The sequence below is a fragment of the Nicotiana attenuata genome, chromosome 1 (genome assembly GCF_001879085.1).
Source record: "Nicotiana attenuata strain UT chromosome 1, NIATTr2, whole genome shotgun sequence".
Classification (NCBI taxonomy): Eukaryota; Viridiplantae; Streptophyta; class Magnoliopsida; order Solanales; family Solanaceae; genus Nicotiana; species Nicotiana attenuata.
This window is the reverse complement of record NC_031989.1, coordinates 84,245,036-84,261,508: the sequence shown is the minus strand read 5'-3', so window position 1 is coordinate 84,261,508 and position 16,473 is coordinate 84,245,036. Positions and strand designations below refer to the sequence as shown.

At 38.2% G+C, this 16,473-nt stretch overlaps 1 protein-coding gene across 1 annotated transcript; it reads right to left on the bottom strand.

The window, feature by feature from the left end:
- LOC109237977 lies at positions 7,772-10,850 on the bottom strand. Its single transcript, XM_019404396.1, has 3 exons — positions 9,971-10,850; positions 9,815-9,886; positions 7,772-8,049 (listed from the first exon to the last, which is right to left on the bottom strand). The coding sequence occupies exons 1-3, from the start codon at positions 10,848-10,850 to the stop codon at positions 7,772-7,774; spliced, it is 1,230 nt and encodes a 409-aa protein (XP_019259941.1).

Genomic DNA, 16,473 nt, shown 5'->3' with positions numbered 1-16,473 from the left:
CTCAAGAGGTGCCGTTGGGATTTCTTTTAGTTAGCTTCTCTTCTCCTGCAGTTTCTATAGTCGACTAACATTGCAATTAATGTACCTGCACTACGATGGATGTACCTGCACGAATACAGATATCCTGTCTTCCCCTTTTTGGCATCAGCAAAGACGGGATAAGATAGCATCACACTATAGACCAAAACATCATATACTATAAACATGATATGCTAGCAGAATTACGAAAAAACATATTGTCTAGACAACATAAAGAAAAAATCATCCAGACAACTGGTTATCCAGTCCAAAACAGAAGAGCAAAAATATTGTCTTAAACTTCCACATTAACGATGCAAGAAATAGGTAAGAGTGTTGCATATCGCCTCCTTTAGTTGATCAAAGCTAGCATTTGTTTATAGTCACTCCATCAACCCTATGTACCTTCTTGAATGCCTTGACTGCGTTTTCCCTAATTTTGAGAACTGCAACTCTTATCTTTGAAACATCAGACCCTGTCTCTTTTGAGATAGCATGAATATCTCCAACAGTGGACTGGGTAGCAGTATGGAGATCTTTGATGACGGACAGCTGATTATCAATGGCAACTAGTTTCTCAGCAAGGTGAGGGATACAAGGACTATGATGGGAAACAGAGGATTTGAGTTTTGGATCAGGTTGAGTATGTTTGACTTCACCTTCTTGTTTCTTTACCCATGAGCCCTTCACACACATATAACCCATACTTGCAAAAGCTCTGAAATTGTAAGATTCTGAAACAAATATGAAAGGATATTTAGAGATGGAGATATTATGTGCCTCCAGAATGTGAGTGATGGCCATGCCATAGGGCAGACTGGTAGGATCATCAGCACTCTCAATCATAAAATTGATGAACCAGGAGGACAGTTTGATCTTGAGTTTTGTCACAAGTCAATAGACAAGAAGGGTATCTCTTTGAGAGAAGGTGGAGAAAGAGCTAGTACGAGGAAGCAGAGTAGTTGCAACAATGTGGGCTAGAACACAGGTTTCAAAGCTAACATCACTAGGACCTAACTGGTTTGGGAGAGAATCAGATGGACACTCAGCAATGCACTGTTTTGCTTGATCAAAAATGATTTCAAAGTCATCAGGACAGGAATTTTGAAGAGCATAGAAAAACCAAAACACTTACACTGGAAAATTGAATCAAACATGGCACAATTAAGAACAATGCGCTTCCCTAACACTAAGGATTCCAACTTATGAGGCTTACTGGAATGAAGATTTGCATAAAACATTTTCACTAGGGGTTCATAGACTTTAGGAGGGGGAACAGAAAAGAATTTTATACCATCCCTGATGAACAAACAAATCTTTTACCTTGCAAATTAGGGCTTCCATGTCATCAAGGTCGACTACCCTCCCATGAGCAATTGGCTTGTCTTTCAAAGTGATGAAAAAAATCCTATTTGGAGAGTCCCAGAAATTTAGATCAGACTCTAAAAAACTAGAGAGATCTATTTTCGGCTTCTTTGGAGTAAAGGATTCAAGGGACTCTTCCATAGGCCTTTTCCCCAGGGATTTTTCTCCTAAAGTGTGAGAACGGTCTGAAAGGTCTGCCTGAGAGGAGGCAAAACCTTCAGAATGGTCGGACCCTAGGTCTACTTGTTCTGGAGGTTGAGATGGGGGTTTAGACCTGGAGCGAGTATTCTTTCTGGTAGAGGCAGAAGAATGTTTTGAGTGTTTGGCCATGGAAGAGCTTTTGGTGAGAGAAAGTTTTGGAGAGGGTTTCTAGGCGATGAGGACGATGGAGACTGAAAAGGGTTTTCAAGTATTTAAAGAGGGTTTCTAACGGTTGAGTATAGACTAGGAAAGGGTGTTAGTTGAACAGATGTGATGATTGAGTTTTCTTCTTTGAACTCTGTAACTGATGTGAAAAGAGAGGGAAAAGAGGGAAATCGGAGGCGCAATTAATGATCAGAAAACAACAAAATTTGAATATTAGGCAAAAAGAAAATAATAGTCACACATAGGCCCCAATATTAATGATTAATGCAAACAATACCAAGTAATTCTCTTAAAAAGCAAAATTTTGTCCTCTAGTAATGGCTTAGTAAAGATATCCGCTAGTTGATCAATAGTTCCAACAAAAGATAGTTCTATGTTTCCCTTAAGGACATGATCTCTAATAAAATGATGCTTGATATCTATATGCTTAGCCCTAGAATGATGCGCAGGATTCTCAGATAGACAAATAGCACTAGAGTTATCACAAAAAATTGGAATAGGTTTAAAGAATAATTCATAGTCACCCAATTGATGAGACATCCAGAGTAATTGTGCACAACATTGTCTAATGGCGATATACTCAACCTCAGTTGTGGATAATGCAACTGATCCTTGATTTTTACTGTTCCAAGATATTAATGCCTTTCCAAGTAATTGGCTTGTTCCACTGGTGCTTTTTCTGTCTTTCTTATCACCTGCAAGATCAACATCTGAAAAACCTTCTGATTTAAAATTATTAGATCGTGGATACCATAATCCATGATTAACAGTTCCAATGAGATATCGAATAATTTTTTTTACTGCAGTCAGATGTGATTCCTTAGGAGCTGACTGAAACCTGGCACATTTACAAACACTAAACATTGTGAGCACGTAATTTTTGCCCGACTAGAAATACTCCTATAAAATTAAAAATAGTAATTTTTGTAGGAATTTCTTGTTAATTGTTTGCATTTAGCTGCATCTTTTTGCACATTTAATATTTTAAAATCACGGAAAATACCCTAAAAAATATTCAAAATTTCATGCATTTGCATTTTAGGTTGTTATTTGCATTTTTAAGGTTAAGTCGTTAATTAATTGCATTATTAAACAAAATCACAAAAAAAAATGTTTCATTTTTTACATTTTTAGCTTTTAGTTTTAAATCAGTAATTTTCTTTCATTAATTTAGGATTCACTAATTATGTAAATAATATAAATAGATAGTTAGTTAAAATTTTACAAATTAAGATAATTTGGTACTTAATATAGGATTTATTTAAATTAATTAGATTTTTAAAATTAAAGAAAAGGGGTGTAGTTAAGTTTTGGCCGAATTGGGCCAGTTTAAACCAGCTCAAATCCACACACCCAGTCCAAATCGCCCAAGCCCAATACCCAGTCCAGTCTTAAAACCCGCCTAACAATAAACGGCACCGTTTTGGTGCCAACTGATCTCAGTCGTTGATCCTTTTGGATCCAACAGCTCGGAACTCCCTCTCTATTTAATATATAAGTGTCCTAAACTAACCCCCATACCCCTCAAAGACTCCTCAGAACTCCTCTCCTCTCACCCTCACTCTTCACCACACCGGAAATCACACCACCATCCACCGCCACTCAAACCACCGATGACCGCCGGCCGGACTTAACCAAATTGCCTCAAACTTACATCAATCTATTCCTCTTCTTCTCCTCTACCCCACCCCACCAACATCAAGATACAATATTAGCCCAAAAATGAAACCCTAGCAAGCCGCTGCCTTACACCGCCGTCGAAAATCGCCCACGGCGGCGGTCAACTTCCAAATCACCTCAAAATCACACCCTATAATCCCCTCATCACCCTCAACACAGATCCACCATTGGTTTCTCCAAAAATCCCGTCAAAATCTCTTAATTTCAGATCTAAAAATACCCAAACCCTAGATCCGCCCCCGTTTTCAAATTTTTTCTTTTAATCATCCCTCAACTAGTTTGTTTAAAGATCCTCGTGCCAAGATCTCTCATCAGGGGTTTCAAATTCCAGATGGGTGTCTTGGCAAGAAGGTTTTTAGCAACTAGATTTCCTTTTGCCCAAATAGTTCGTTAGGTATACTTTCTTTTTCATATTTTTCTTTCCTGTGTTTTCTTTTTTCATTTATCTTTATGTTTTTTACTAATTTTATGTTTATTTTTTTCAGTATTACTGTTTTTTATTTGTTTGCTATTATCTTGTTTAAATTAATTAAATAGAATTCTTGTTATTTTTTTTTAGTTGTTTAAGAATTGGGCTTCATTGAAGTGACCCATTCAACTTGGCTCAGAAATTGGGCATGTTTGTGATAGACAGGCCCATAGCTTTGGTAAAGCTTAAGAGTCCAAGGTCGTCTTTAGACCAAGAGTCACACGACTCAGGCCCAGAATCAGTCTGGTTCTGAGGCAATTTCAAGGCCCTGAAAGGTCAATTTTGGAATCTTAATTTTTAAATTTTTCAGTAGTTGTTAAGAAACTTCTAGAATAGGGACAACTGTCCCAACGCTGAGTAGGAAAGGATAGGGATAAGATCCCAAATATCCAAAAATTGGACAGTTGTCTATTTTTTGTGATAAGAAGGTACTAGAAATTGGACAGCTGTCTATACTTCTGTTGAGGAAAGATGTATTTTTTCCGATTTTAGGGAATGCTGGTAGATTCCTTTTTGGTACCTTGACCCTTATCCCTTTCACTCCCTCACTCTATATAAACGCTCACCTTTTTCTTTATTAGACAGACCTACACACACAGAGATAGACACAAAAATACACAGATACATACACACAGAAAAGTCCCTAAAAATACACTTATTCTGCACTGCTTTTGAGTCTCATTCTTTCATTTTTAGCAAATAACTCCTACTGGTTTCATACTTTTGCTGGGATTTTTGAGTTTGAATTTGAAGCTGTTTTGGTTTCCCGTTTGGTATTCCCTGCCGCTGTTTTACTCAAGCTTTTCAGAGACACATTTTCTTTATCTGTTTGTTTTCTTGCTGCTATCAAGGTACTATTCTAAACAATGTAAAGGTTTAATCTCGTTGTTATCCTGACTATGAATTTGCTGTTTACAAGAGTTTGTATTTTGTTTAAATATGGTCTGGTGTATGATTTAAATTACTGCATGAATCATGTGGTTTGAAGTTATTTAGTTGGAAGTTATGTGTGAACCCATGTAGAACTAGTCATTTATACTGTTTATTCTATTTAAGTTATATTAGCATTATGTTAAAAATGTTCTGAAAATTGCTAAAATCAGTTTAAGCCTCATGTGTTCATCTAGAAGATTTATACGTTTGCATGTAATAGAAGAAGTAAAAACGGTATTTTTCTTTTAAGAAACTTGTTAGAGTTGTAATAGGTAGATTTGGTCATCATTAAAGAATTAATTTCATCATTTAGTTAATAAGCTAGTCCTTTCTATATCTTTATTGTATAATGAGTTAGTTTAATATATTAATAGCTTTACTCTTTCATTCAAAACAATTAAACATAGTAATTCCAATTTGTTAATTTCTGGATCATGAAACTTGGGTTATTACGAGCAAACTGGACAGTAGGCCATAATACATTTTCAGGCCCAAATCAATTGGGTCCATGGAATTGTATTTTAGGTCTCGGCTAATAAATCGAGCTGATAGTTTGATTAAAAACATTTACATTCTAAAACTTTAAATACACAATGATTTTTAAACTTATCACTTTAACATAGTGCTAACATAAGAAGTAAAAGACTTAGGTAGAAAATTATCGAATTGAACCAGATTTTGATTTACTTTACTTGTGTCCCAGCGCCCTTAGCATACTGTTTTAAAAAGGTAACTGATATATAAGTAAAATCCTATAATTCCCATTACAAAATTTGTCTCAAATTCAGTCGAATAAATATGCATTGGGCCAGAGTCATTTGGATTCATCATCGCTAGGCCCAAATCATCTTTGGATTAATTCTATTTAGCTATTAGTAGAATGTGCATTGGGCCAGAGTCATTTGGACTCAGTCATCACCAGGCCCAAATCATCTTTGATTGAATTCATTTAACTGCTCTAAAACATGCATTGGGCCAGAGTCATTTAGACTTAGTCAGGCCCAAGTTCTGTTCGAATTAAATTCATTAGCTGGTCCAAATAGTGGACGATACGCGTCTTGGGCCAGAGTTCATTTGGACTTAGCCTTTATCAGGCCCAAAGCCCCTTTAAATAAACCAGGGGAGCTCTCAAGAAGAAAGCAAATATAGCACTAATCTCTCAGATTGAGCCAAAGAAAATAGAGGAAGCTCTGAAAGACTCAAGTTGGTTGCAAGCGATGCAGGAAGAGCTAGATCAATTCGGAAAAAATCTAGTATGAAAACTGATACCCAAGCCTGAAAAAGCTCCTATAATTGGAACAAAGTGGGTCTTCAGAAATAAGCTGAATGAAGATGGAAAAGTTGTAAGAAACAAAGCTAGATTAGTTGCTCAAGGATATTCACAACAAGAAGGAGTCGACTTTGACGAAACCTTTGCCCCAGTAGCTCGACTGGAATCTATACGAATTCTTCTTGCATATGCATCCTTTAAGAGATTCAGGCTATTCCAGATGGATGTTAAAAGTGCCTTTTTAAATGGTTTCATTGAAGAGGAAGTATACGTGAAACAACCTCCTAGGTTTGTAGATTCAAAGTTTCTCTACCATGTGTATAAGTTGACCAATGCGCTGTACGGACTAAAACAAACTCCACGAGCATGGTACAAAAGACTCAACTCATTTCTTATTAATCACAGATTTACAAGAGGTAAAGTAGACACTACCCTGTTTATTAAAAGATCATCAGAAGGTAATCTCATTATTCAAATTTACGTTGATGATATTATCTTTGGTAGTGATAATCCTTTTCTGTGCAAGGAATTTTCAAATCTTATGCAAAGTGACTTCAAAATGAGTATGATAGGAGAACTGACGTTCTTTCTTGGACTTCAAATTCAACAATCTGAAGAAGGAATGTTCATATGTCAAGCAAAATATACAAAGGAGTTGATCCAAAATATTCGGTATGAGCAATGCTAAAGCTATTGGCACACCAATGAGTCCTTCAACAAGTCTCAACAAAGACGAACAGGGAGTTCCTGTTGATGAAACTAAGTGTCGTGGAATGATTGGCTTACTTTTTTATCTAACTGCTAGTCGACCGGATATTATGTTTATCACACCTCCTTTTTCCCGAAGGGATAGGGAGTTTTTTCAATTTAAGTGACATTAATCGAAATGGGATTATTTATTTATTCAGAGTCGCCACTTGGAATAATTTATGGTGTCCCAAGTCACCGGTTTATTTTAAAATCCTAGATCGAGGAAATTTGACTCTGTTTGAAAGTCTGCGAAACCAGAAGACCGAGTAAGGAATTCTGTTAATCCGGGAGAAGGTGTTAGGCACTCCCGAATTCCGTAGTTTTAGCACGGTCGCTTAGAAATTTATACTCGCTTATTTTAAATATTTACTCATTTTAGGACCTATTTTTATTTTATCTTTTACCGCTACTAATCACTTGATTATTTGTACTTAAAGAATTATCTTGAAACGAGTTACGCGTACGTATACTCATTTAGTTTGGTGCGTCAAGAATCATTTCACGCATACGCGTACACAATTCACAACACTTAGTTTATTTAAGAAAAGGCTCGGCCAAAGTCGCGCGAACGCGTACCTTGATATTATTTGGAAAATCGTAATCATGTCACGCGAACATGTACCCAATCACGATAGTATTTTAAAAAATCGCGCCTAAAAGCATTTCTACGAGTATTTGATTAAGGCGTTTTATTTACTAAGAATGTTTTACCGTGGTCACGCGAACGTGTACCTTGGTTTGTTTTTGACATTATAACTATGTCACGCGTACATGTATGTAATTTTAATAGCTATTTCGATTATGAATATACCTAAAGTTGAAGTTATGTCTCTAAGCAAAATACCCTATGTCGTGTAACTAGGTGTGAAGGTTCAATACTATGTGATACATTTATTCAATTTAGTTGGGCAGCTTATGTATTAACTGCCTTCGCTTGGATCTCCCATGATAAATTTTTGAGGATATTCAGGTTCACTTCTCCATTCATTTGGACAAACTATATGAGTAGTTAACTCCTTCAGAGATTCTGGTTGACTGTTGCTGGTTTCATTAGTTGACTCTATCACACCATCAGACTTATTAGTCGACTCTTGAGATTTGCTTGTCTCCAGAATTTCTTGAGTTTGATCTTCATCACCTGCAATAATTCCTTTCTCGGCCAAAGTGTTATTTTCATCAAATATAACATGTACTGATTCTTCCACACACAGTGTACGTTTATTATACGCTCTAAAAGATCTACTATTTAATGAATAACCCAGAAAAATACCTTCATCACTTCTTGGATTGAATTTTTCAAGATTGTCCTTACCATTATTGTGAATGAAACACTTACTTCCAAATGGATGAAAGTAACTAATATTGGGTCGTTTACCTTTCCACAATTCATAAGGTGTTTTCTTCAAAATAGGCCTTATGAGACATCACTTGAGAATATGACATGCAGTACTTATCCTTCTGCCCAGAAGTGATTTGGCCATGAATATTCTAGTATCATATTTCTTGCCATATCTTGCAGGGTCCTATTTTTCCGTTCAACGACTCCATTCTGTTGAGGTGATCTCAGTGCAGAGAAGTTGTGAGTATATCCTTGATCATTACAAAAATCTTCAAATGCTCTGCTCTCAAATTCTCCTCCATGATCACTTTGGATTGTTGTAATCAGATACCCCTTTTCTCTTTCAACCTTCTTACAGAAAATCTCAAAATTTTTCAATGCTTCGTCTTTATGAGATAAGAAAATCACCCAAGTAAAACGTGAGTAATCATCAATAATAACAAAAGCATATCATTTCCCTCCTATGCTAGCAGTTCTAGTAGGTCCAAATAAATCCATATGGAGTAGTTGCAAAGGCTTAGAAGTAGATACAATATGCTTGTTTTTGAAAGAGTTTCTAGTTTGTTTTCCAATTTGACAAGCATCACATATATGATTTCTAGAGAAATTTAGTTTAGGCAAGCCAATAACTAACTCATGCTTGGAAAGTTTTTCTATCAAATGCATGCTTGCATGACCATTTCTTATGCCATGACCATGGATCATCAGATATAGATGTTAAACAGATATGACCATCAATATTTTCAAATCCATCAAGAATGTAGACATTTCCATACCTTTTACCTGGGAGGTTTATTTTACTTGTCTCATCTTCAATAGCACAATCTGTTTTCTTGAACTTTACTTCATACCTTGAGTCACATAGCTGATTTATACTCAGAAGATTGTAGTTAAGTCCGACAACAAGATAGACCTCAGTGATATCACAGTTATTATTGAAAGGGACTGTTCCGGTACCGACAATTTTTCTTTTGAATCATCATCGAACTTAACACTTCCTCCATCTATTTTTGTAACTTCTTTGAACAGGTTTTTGTCACGTGTCATGTGACTGGAACATGCACTATCTAAGTACCATTTTCCTTTACGACTCCTCCTGTGATGTTCTTGCAAAACATAGTGATTACTTTTTTTAGGTACCCAAGCTTGCTTGGGTCCTTGTTGGTTAGTATTACTCGACTCAGAATTGTTTTTGGTTTTCCAAATCCAACCTGAAACATTTGATTTACGAAATTGACAAAAAGAATATTTGTGTCCACTTTAGTTACAGTAGTGACAAGTAACTCCTGATCCACTTTTGGATCTTTCATTGGTATTAGTATTGGTGGACTCTATTGTGGCTGGTTCTTCTCCAATTGACTTGTAAGTCGCCTGGTTTGACCTAATAGAACTGTGACTTATGGATGCATGCCATTTAGTTGCATTTGCAATTCCTCAAACTCTTCTTGAAGTACTTCTTTTTCAATTTCATATACTTCATGTTTGAGTTTCCAGTCTTTTACTTCTTTGTTGAGTCTCTTTAGTTCATTCATCAATTTTTGAGACTCTTTCAAAGTAAGGTCAAGAATATCCTGCAATTCATTACACCTTTCACAGTTATAAGATCTTACCTCGCTTGTTTCACCTCGTGCCATGAAACAATTCTCATCGTCGTCTTTGCATTCATCGTCTGAAGTGTCCTCATCTGTCCAGCATCCTGAAAGTTTGTTCATGTCGTTTTCCAGAATTGTCATGAAGCAAAGATTTGCTATCTCTTCGTGTTCTGAACTGTCTTCATCACTCCAGCTTCCAAATGATTTGTTTTTGTTGAAGCCTCTGGAGGTTTTCCTTTTTAGTTCAGGACATTCAGCTTGAACATGTCCAGATCTTCCACACTCATAGCATTTGCCATCATTTTTGTCTTGTTGATTGTATTGCCTGAATCGCCTGGGTGGCATCCTTCTTCTCGCATTCCTGAATCTTCTCATTAAACCATCCATGTTCCTTGACACCATGGCAATATCTTCTTGAAGAGCTTCAAGGTCATCATCGAGATCATTTTCTACTTTTTCAGTTGTGGGCTTGAATGCAACTTTTTTCTTCTTTTCTTCCTGGTTTGTTTTCTTGAGATGAGTTTTCTCGAATGCTATGAGTTCTCCTCGAAGTTCATCATATGATAGCTTACTTAGATCCTGTGATTCAAGTATAACTACTTTTATCTGCCAAGTAGTGGGTAGGCTCCTGAGAATCTTCCTAACTTGATCACCAGTTGAGTATGGTTTGCCAAAAGCTTTTAGATCGCTAATGATTTTGCTGAATCTGGCAAACATCTTTTCAATGGATTCTCCTTCTTTCATCTGAAGGAGTTCATAATCATGAACCAACATGTTGATATGTGTTTCCTTTACTTTGCTGGTTCCTTCATATGTAACTTCAAGTTTGTCCCACATCTCTTTGGCTGTATCGCAACTGGAGATTTTCTCGTACTCTTCACCACTTATAGCATTGTAGAGCAAATTCCTTGCCTTATTGCTAACTTGTACAACTGCCATTTGCTCATCTGTATATGAATCTATATCTTGAGGATCAGCAAGCGGTTGAGCGGCAGCCGCCAGAGGATAGTTCCCCTTTTTGATAACTCTCCAGACTTTAACATCATAGGCTTTTGCGTATATTTCCATACGCACTTTCTAGTGAGAGAAATGTTGACCATTGAAGTACGGTGGCATCACTTGCGATGTTCCTTCTTGGAAGAGTGCTCCTATAATAACTTGATTTGCCATGATCTTTTCTCACAATTGCTGTTAAACAAAAGAAAAATGTGAGCCTCGCTCTGATACTAATTAAAAATACAAGGGGGGGGGGGTGAATTATTTATTTTTATATTTTATTCACTACAAGTTGACTAGTTTTCTAATTAGTCGACTGGATGTAATAAAGTGATAACAGTAAGAGCAGAATTCAAAATGCAGAAATAAAGTGCAGGAATTAAAGACATCGAAATTTTTATACTGGTTTGGATTCAATGTGAATCCTAGTCCAGTCCCCTTGGGTTGCAAGGGAGTTCTCTTTCAGTGAATGATTTTCTCGAGTACACAGTGAGTGGTGTGGTTTACACCAATGGTTCAGTTCCTATATCACTTGTTTCTCTTTGATACAATGCCTCACCAGTATTGTTCTCTCTTTCTTCTCTAACTTGTTACACAACGGATCTAGTAGAGCTACAACGTTTGCATTAGAACAAAGAGAGGGTATTTGGTTCGATCAAAGTATGTCTTTATAAGCCTTAAGGATGTGTAAATACTATGTAGGAGGCCGTTTGCTGAAGAGATTTGACAACCCAAGAGATTTGAACCTTGAAAAGAGATTGATTCTTTCCAAGAATAAAGTTATTTGCCGTTGCTCTTCCATGATGAGAGGGTATTGATAGCCTTCCTTTTAAAGATCTTGATGCGCGAGTTTCCTCCTTGATTGTTGATCCTTCCGAAAATAGCAGCTTGCCGTTGCTCTTCCTTGATGAGAGATCATTGATAGCTTTCCTTCTACAGGCTTTGATACCGCGGATTTTCCTCCTTGATTATTGCTCCTTCCGAAAATAGAAGTTTGATTAATCATCTTGCAAGATCTTCGATGCTTCTTTTCCATATCAATCAATCTGTGGTTGATTGCCATTCCGAATCTCTAGTTGGTTAATTGATTCCTTCCTTTTGATTTCTTCAGTCTTGGATGCTTTCCTTGAGTTCCTGTACCAATAATAGTTATATTATTTTTCATCATTAAAACTGAAATCTAACACTTTCTACCTTATCAGCATAATAGTTCACCCAAAAACAGATTGTCCGTCCAAGAGGACCATCCAAATACTGGAGGATACATTGAGACGCTTTTCCTTGATTGGGTTTGCTTATAATACGGTTACCAAGATAATTTTTACAGGGTGTGAGGCATTGTACGACACATACTCCAAAGCTCGATTTTGTTGGTTTGAGACTAATAAATCTATGCAATTGGGATCACATTTGGTATATGATTCTTTGGACAAGGTCCAATTGATTAAGGAGAGGTCACTAGTAGCACATAATAGACAGAAAGCATATTTTAATTGCAAATACCAAAACTACTGGAGTTTATGATCAGTGACCATATATTCTTACTAGCGTCACCCATGAAATATGTTATGAGGTTTTCAAAGAAAGGAAAATTTAGCCCTCGGTATATCAGGCATTTTGAGATCTTTGAGAAAATAGGTTCAGTAGCATACTGATTGCACTTCCTTCCAAGTAACCTATAATATACTAACCGTTTCGTGTGTCCATATTGAGAAAGTACGTGTTGAATCCGTTGCACATTCTTAAAACACTTGCCATATAATTGATAAACTTATTTTAAAGAAGAACCTATGAAAATGTCACGGTCCAATATATCCAAGTTGTGATTGGCAACCAACACTCCCTGTGTCGAGGAAACCATAAACAAACAACACGAATCGCAACCCAAATGTAAACAAGCCAAATGAGAGGACATGAATAGAATAAATAAAGTCTGAATATTCAACTACAACATGAAAGTAACCTTACAATACATGACATGGTAGTATAACTCATGAGCTACTGAGAGTGATTCAATTCATAAAAGTATATACAATAGGATTTACTAGAAATAAAATAAAGGAATAACTTGGTACCGCTATTAAGCTAGAGAATTGACTCACAATTGGTATGGAAAAAGCCATCCAATGCTTACTCTCGAACTCCACTAGAACACGAATTCATATCTTCATATAGAGTGCATAAAGTAGGGTGAGTATATGGGAGTACTTAGTAAATATCATTGACTTCCCCTAACAAAGTACTGGTGAGAGTAAATATACATGATCTCCAGTTGGTAAATGAACCTTGCTTCTATCTCTTTCTATGAATTCCTTACGACTACCTAGTAAATTCAAAATGTGAACCATATGGTTAGATGATCCTGTGTCTATTATCTAGCTAGAAGTACTAGATTAAACACTAGAGCAGTTACAGTACTTGCTACTACTGCATTAGTTGATGTTTCTACCTCTTTCCCTTTGTTCAACATCTAAAGAATTTGATTGCATTGTTCGTGAGTAAAGAAAGGAGCTAAGGATGATGATAAAGTGATGGAAGAACCTTGTATCTCTTGAGACTAACTTCGGGCACATAAATTCGGCCATGCATCTGCAACTCCCCATCATCTCCAATAGTAACCTCCTTGGAATCACCGTGCTGCACCGTGTCCTTAATGATAAGCAAGTTGGGGATCATTTTATTGATGCACCTTAATGCGCTCAAACAAGGAAGACCGTGAAACCATGCAAGCAAGAACCCGGCTAGACTCCGAAACATCTAACCTAACAAACCTGTTGGCCAAATCATGAACATCCAAAGCTAACGGTCTCTCCCAAACTGGAACAAAAAGAATACTCCCCATGCTCTCAGCCTTCCTACTCAAAGCATCACCCACCACATTGGCCTTCCCAATATGATAGAGAATGGTGATATCATAGTCTTTTAGAATCTCAACCCACCTCCATTGATTGAAGTTCAGATCCTTTTGCTTAAACAAATGTTGTAGACTCTTGTGATCCGTGAACACCTCACATGACATGCCATAGAGATAATACCTCCAAATCCTTAGCGCGTGAACAATAGCTGCCAACCAAGCCTAGAAAACTCCAGATCTCAGTAGTAGAAGACGATTTGGCCCAACACTGAACTGCCTCCAGCTTCTTTGGATCTACCTTAATCCCCTCACTGGACACTATGCAGTCAAAATATGCCACCGAATCAAGCCAAAACTCACATTTGGAGAAGCATATAGCTTCTTTTCCCTCGAAGTCTAGAGCATGATCCTCAAGTATTGCTCATGATCCTCTCGGCTGCAAGAATACACCAATATGTCGTCAATGAAACGATGAAGAAGGAATCGAGATATAGATGGAATACACTATTCATCAAGTGCATAAAGGTTGCTGGGGCATTGGTCAGTCCAAAAGACATCATCAAAAACTCATAGTGAGTCTTGAAAGCCGTCTTCGGAATATCTGAATCCCAAATTTTCAACTTATGGTACCCCGATCTCAAGTCAATCGAGAATACTCGAGCTCCTTGAAGTTGATCGAAAAAATCATTAATACGCGGTAATGGGTACTTGTTCTTGACTATAACCTTGTTCAGTTGTTTGTAGTCAATACGCATCCTCATAGAGCCGTCTTTCTTCACAAAAAGAACTGGGGCACCCCAAGGCGAAACACTCGGTCTGATGAAACCCTTATCAAGCAACTCCTAAAGTTGTTCCTTTAATTCCTTCAACTCCACTGGTGCCATGCAATATGGTGGAATAGAGATGGATTGAGTGTCCAACACCAAGTCAATATCAAAAACCGATATCCTTCTCGGGTGGGAATGCCCTATAGGTCTACTGGAAATATATCTAGAAGATATCTCACTACCGAAACTGGCTTAACGTAGGACTATCAGCACTAACATCCCTCACAATGGCTAAATATGCCAAGCACCCCTTTGCAACCATTCATTGTTCTTATAGAAAGGACACCACAAAACTTGAAACATGACTCAATATACCTCTCAACTCCAATCTCGGCAACCCTGGCATAGCCCACGTCACGGTCTTAGCGTGATAATCTACAATGGTGATAGTGCAAAAATCGATCCATGCCCAAAATCACATCAAAGCCCAACATATTGAGTAACAGAAGGTCAACCTAGGTCTTATAATGCCCAATGATGACCAAACATGACTGATAGATGTGGTCTACCACAATAGAATCCCCCACAAGCGCAGACACATAAACAGGGGTACTCAAAGAATCTCGAGACATATCCAGATATGAAGCAAAATAGGACGACTCATACGAATAAGTGGAACCCAGATAAAATAAAACTGATGCATCCCCATGACAGACCGGAACAACACCTGTGATGACAGCATCTGATGCAACAGCCTCAGTCCTACTGGGAAAAGCTTAGCAACGGGCATGTCCTCCCCCTCTAGGGCACCCTCTACCCGCCTGTCCTCCACCCTAGTTGGTTGTGTAGTTGGAGTAGAGACTAGAGCAGCAACCATAGCTTTTGAACCCTGTGGAAGTGCACCCCTCCTAAGTCTGGAACAGTTCCTCACCATATGCCTAAAATCACCATACTCCAAACAACCTCTCTATAGGCGTGGCTGCTGGAACTGTGTCAGACCCAGTCTGCTAGAATAACCATTGTAGGCACCCCGTGCAAGCAGTACACTGGAAAGTGGTTGTGCAGAATGGGTGCTCTCAGGTCCCTGAATAGCTGAAGCACTACGAGTAGCCTGAAGTGCAGAATGAACTGGTCAACTGACATAACCTCTGCCATGGCGGGCTGAAACTGCAGAGAGGGAACCACTAAATTCTCTAGAATATCGTGGCCTCTTGGCCTCCTTGTACTCTCTCTCCTGGTCACAAATACACTTCAACCTCCAAGAGATCTCCACAACCTACTAGAATGGAGTATCATTCTCCAACTCTTGTTCCATCCTAAATATGAGACTTTAACCGAGTCCCTCAATGAATCTGTGAACTCTCTCTGTAACTGTGGAAAGCAATGCAGGTGCATGGCGGGATAACTCATTAATCCTCATGGCATACTCTGACACTATCATAGTCCCCTAACGTAGTTGTTCAAACTCTATGTGCAACGCATCCCGGAGAGTCTATGGGGTGAACTCCCTGAAAAATATATCAGAAAACCGAGCCCAAGTAAGTGTAACTTCATCAGCTAGCCTACTCTCCTCATAAGCCTTCCACCACCTATATGCCGACCCCGTCAGCTAGACAATAGTGAGGGCGACCCCACTCACCTCCACTATGCCCATAGTGTGTAGAATACGGTGACACTGGTCCATAAATCCCAGTATATCCTCAGAAGCTACACCACTTAAAGTAGGAGGAAAAATGCTTCTTGAAACTCTCAAGCCACTTATGCTCCTCCTCTGATGCCACTGTCCTAACCTCAGACTGAACCACGATAACGGATTGTAGCGGCATAACACATGTATGCTGATCAACAAGGGTCCACTGCTCTGGAGTACGGGCAGCGGGAATCTAAGCTCCTCCCCAGCTTGAGAAGTAGCTGGTGTGACTGGGATCAACCCTGCCTAAGCCAATGTGCCGAACATGCTAAGAAAATGTGCCAAGGTCTCTTGAAGTCTTGGGATAGCAACAAACACCTCGAGTGCCAGCTCCCCGATTGGAGCTACTAGTGGCTCCTTTGTTGCTGCCCTAGCAGGTGCTAT

Coding starts and splice junctions, on each gene's coding strand:
- LOC109237977 (XM_019404396.1), bottom strand. CDS start 10,850: ATGGAAATATACGCAAAAGCCTATGATGTTAAAGTCTGGAGAGTTATC. Junction 9,887..9,970: donor CAAATCATTTGGAAGCTGGA/GTGATGAAGACA, acceptor ACAAACTTTCAG/GATGCTGGACAGATGAGGAC. Junction 8,050..9,814: donor GAATTGTTTCATGGCACGAG/GTGAAACAAGCG, acceptor TGTGTGTGGAAG/AATCAGTACATGTTATATTT.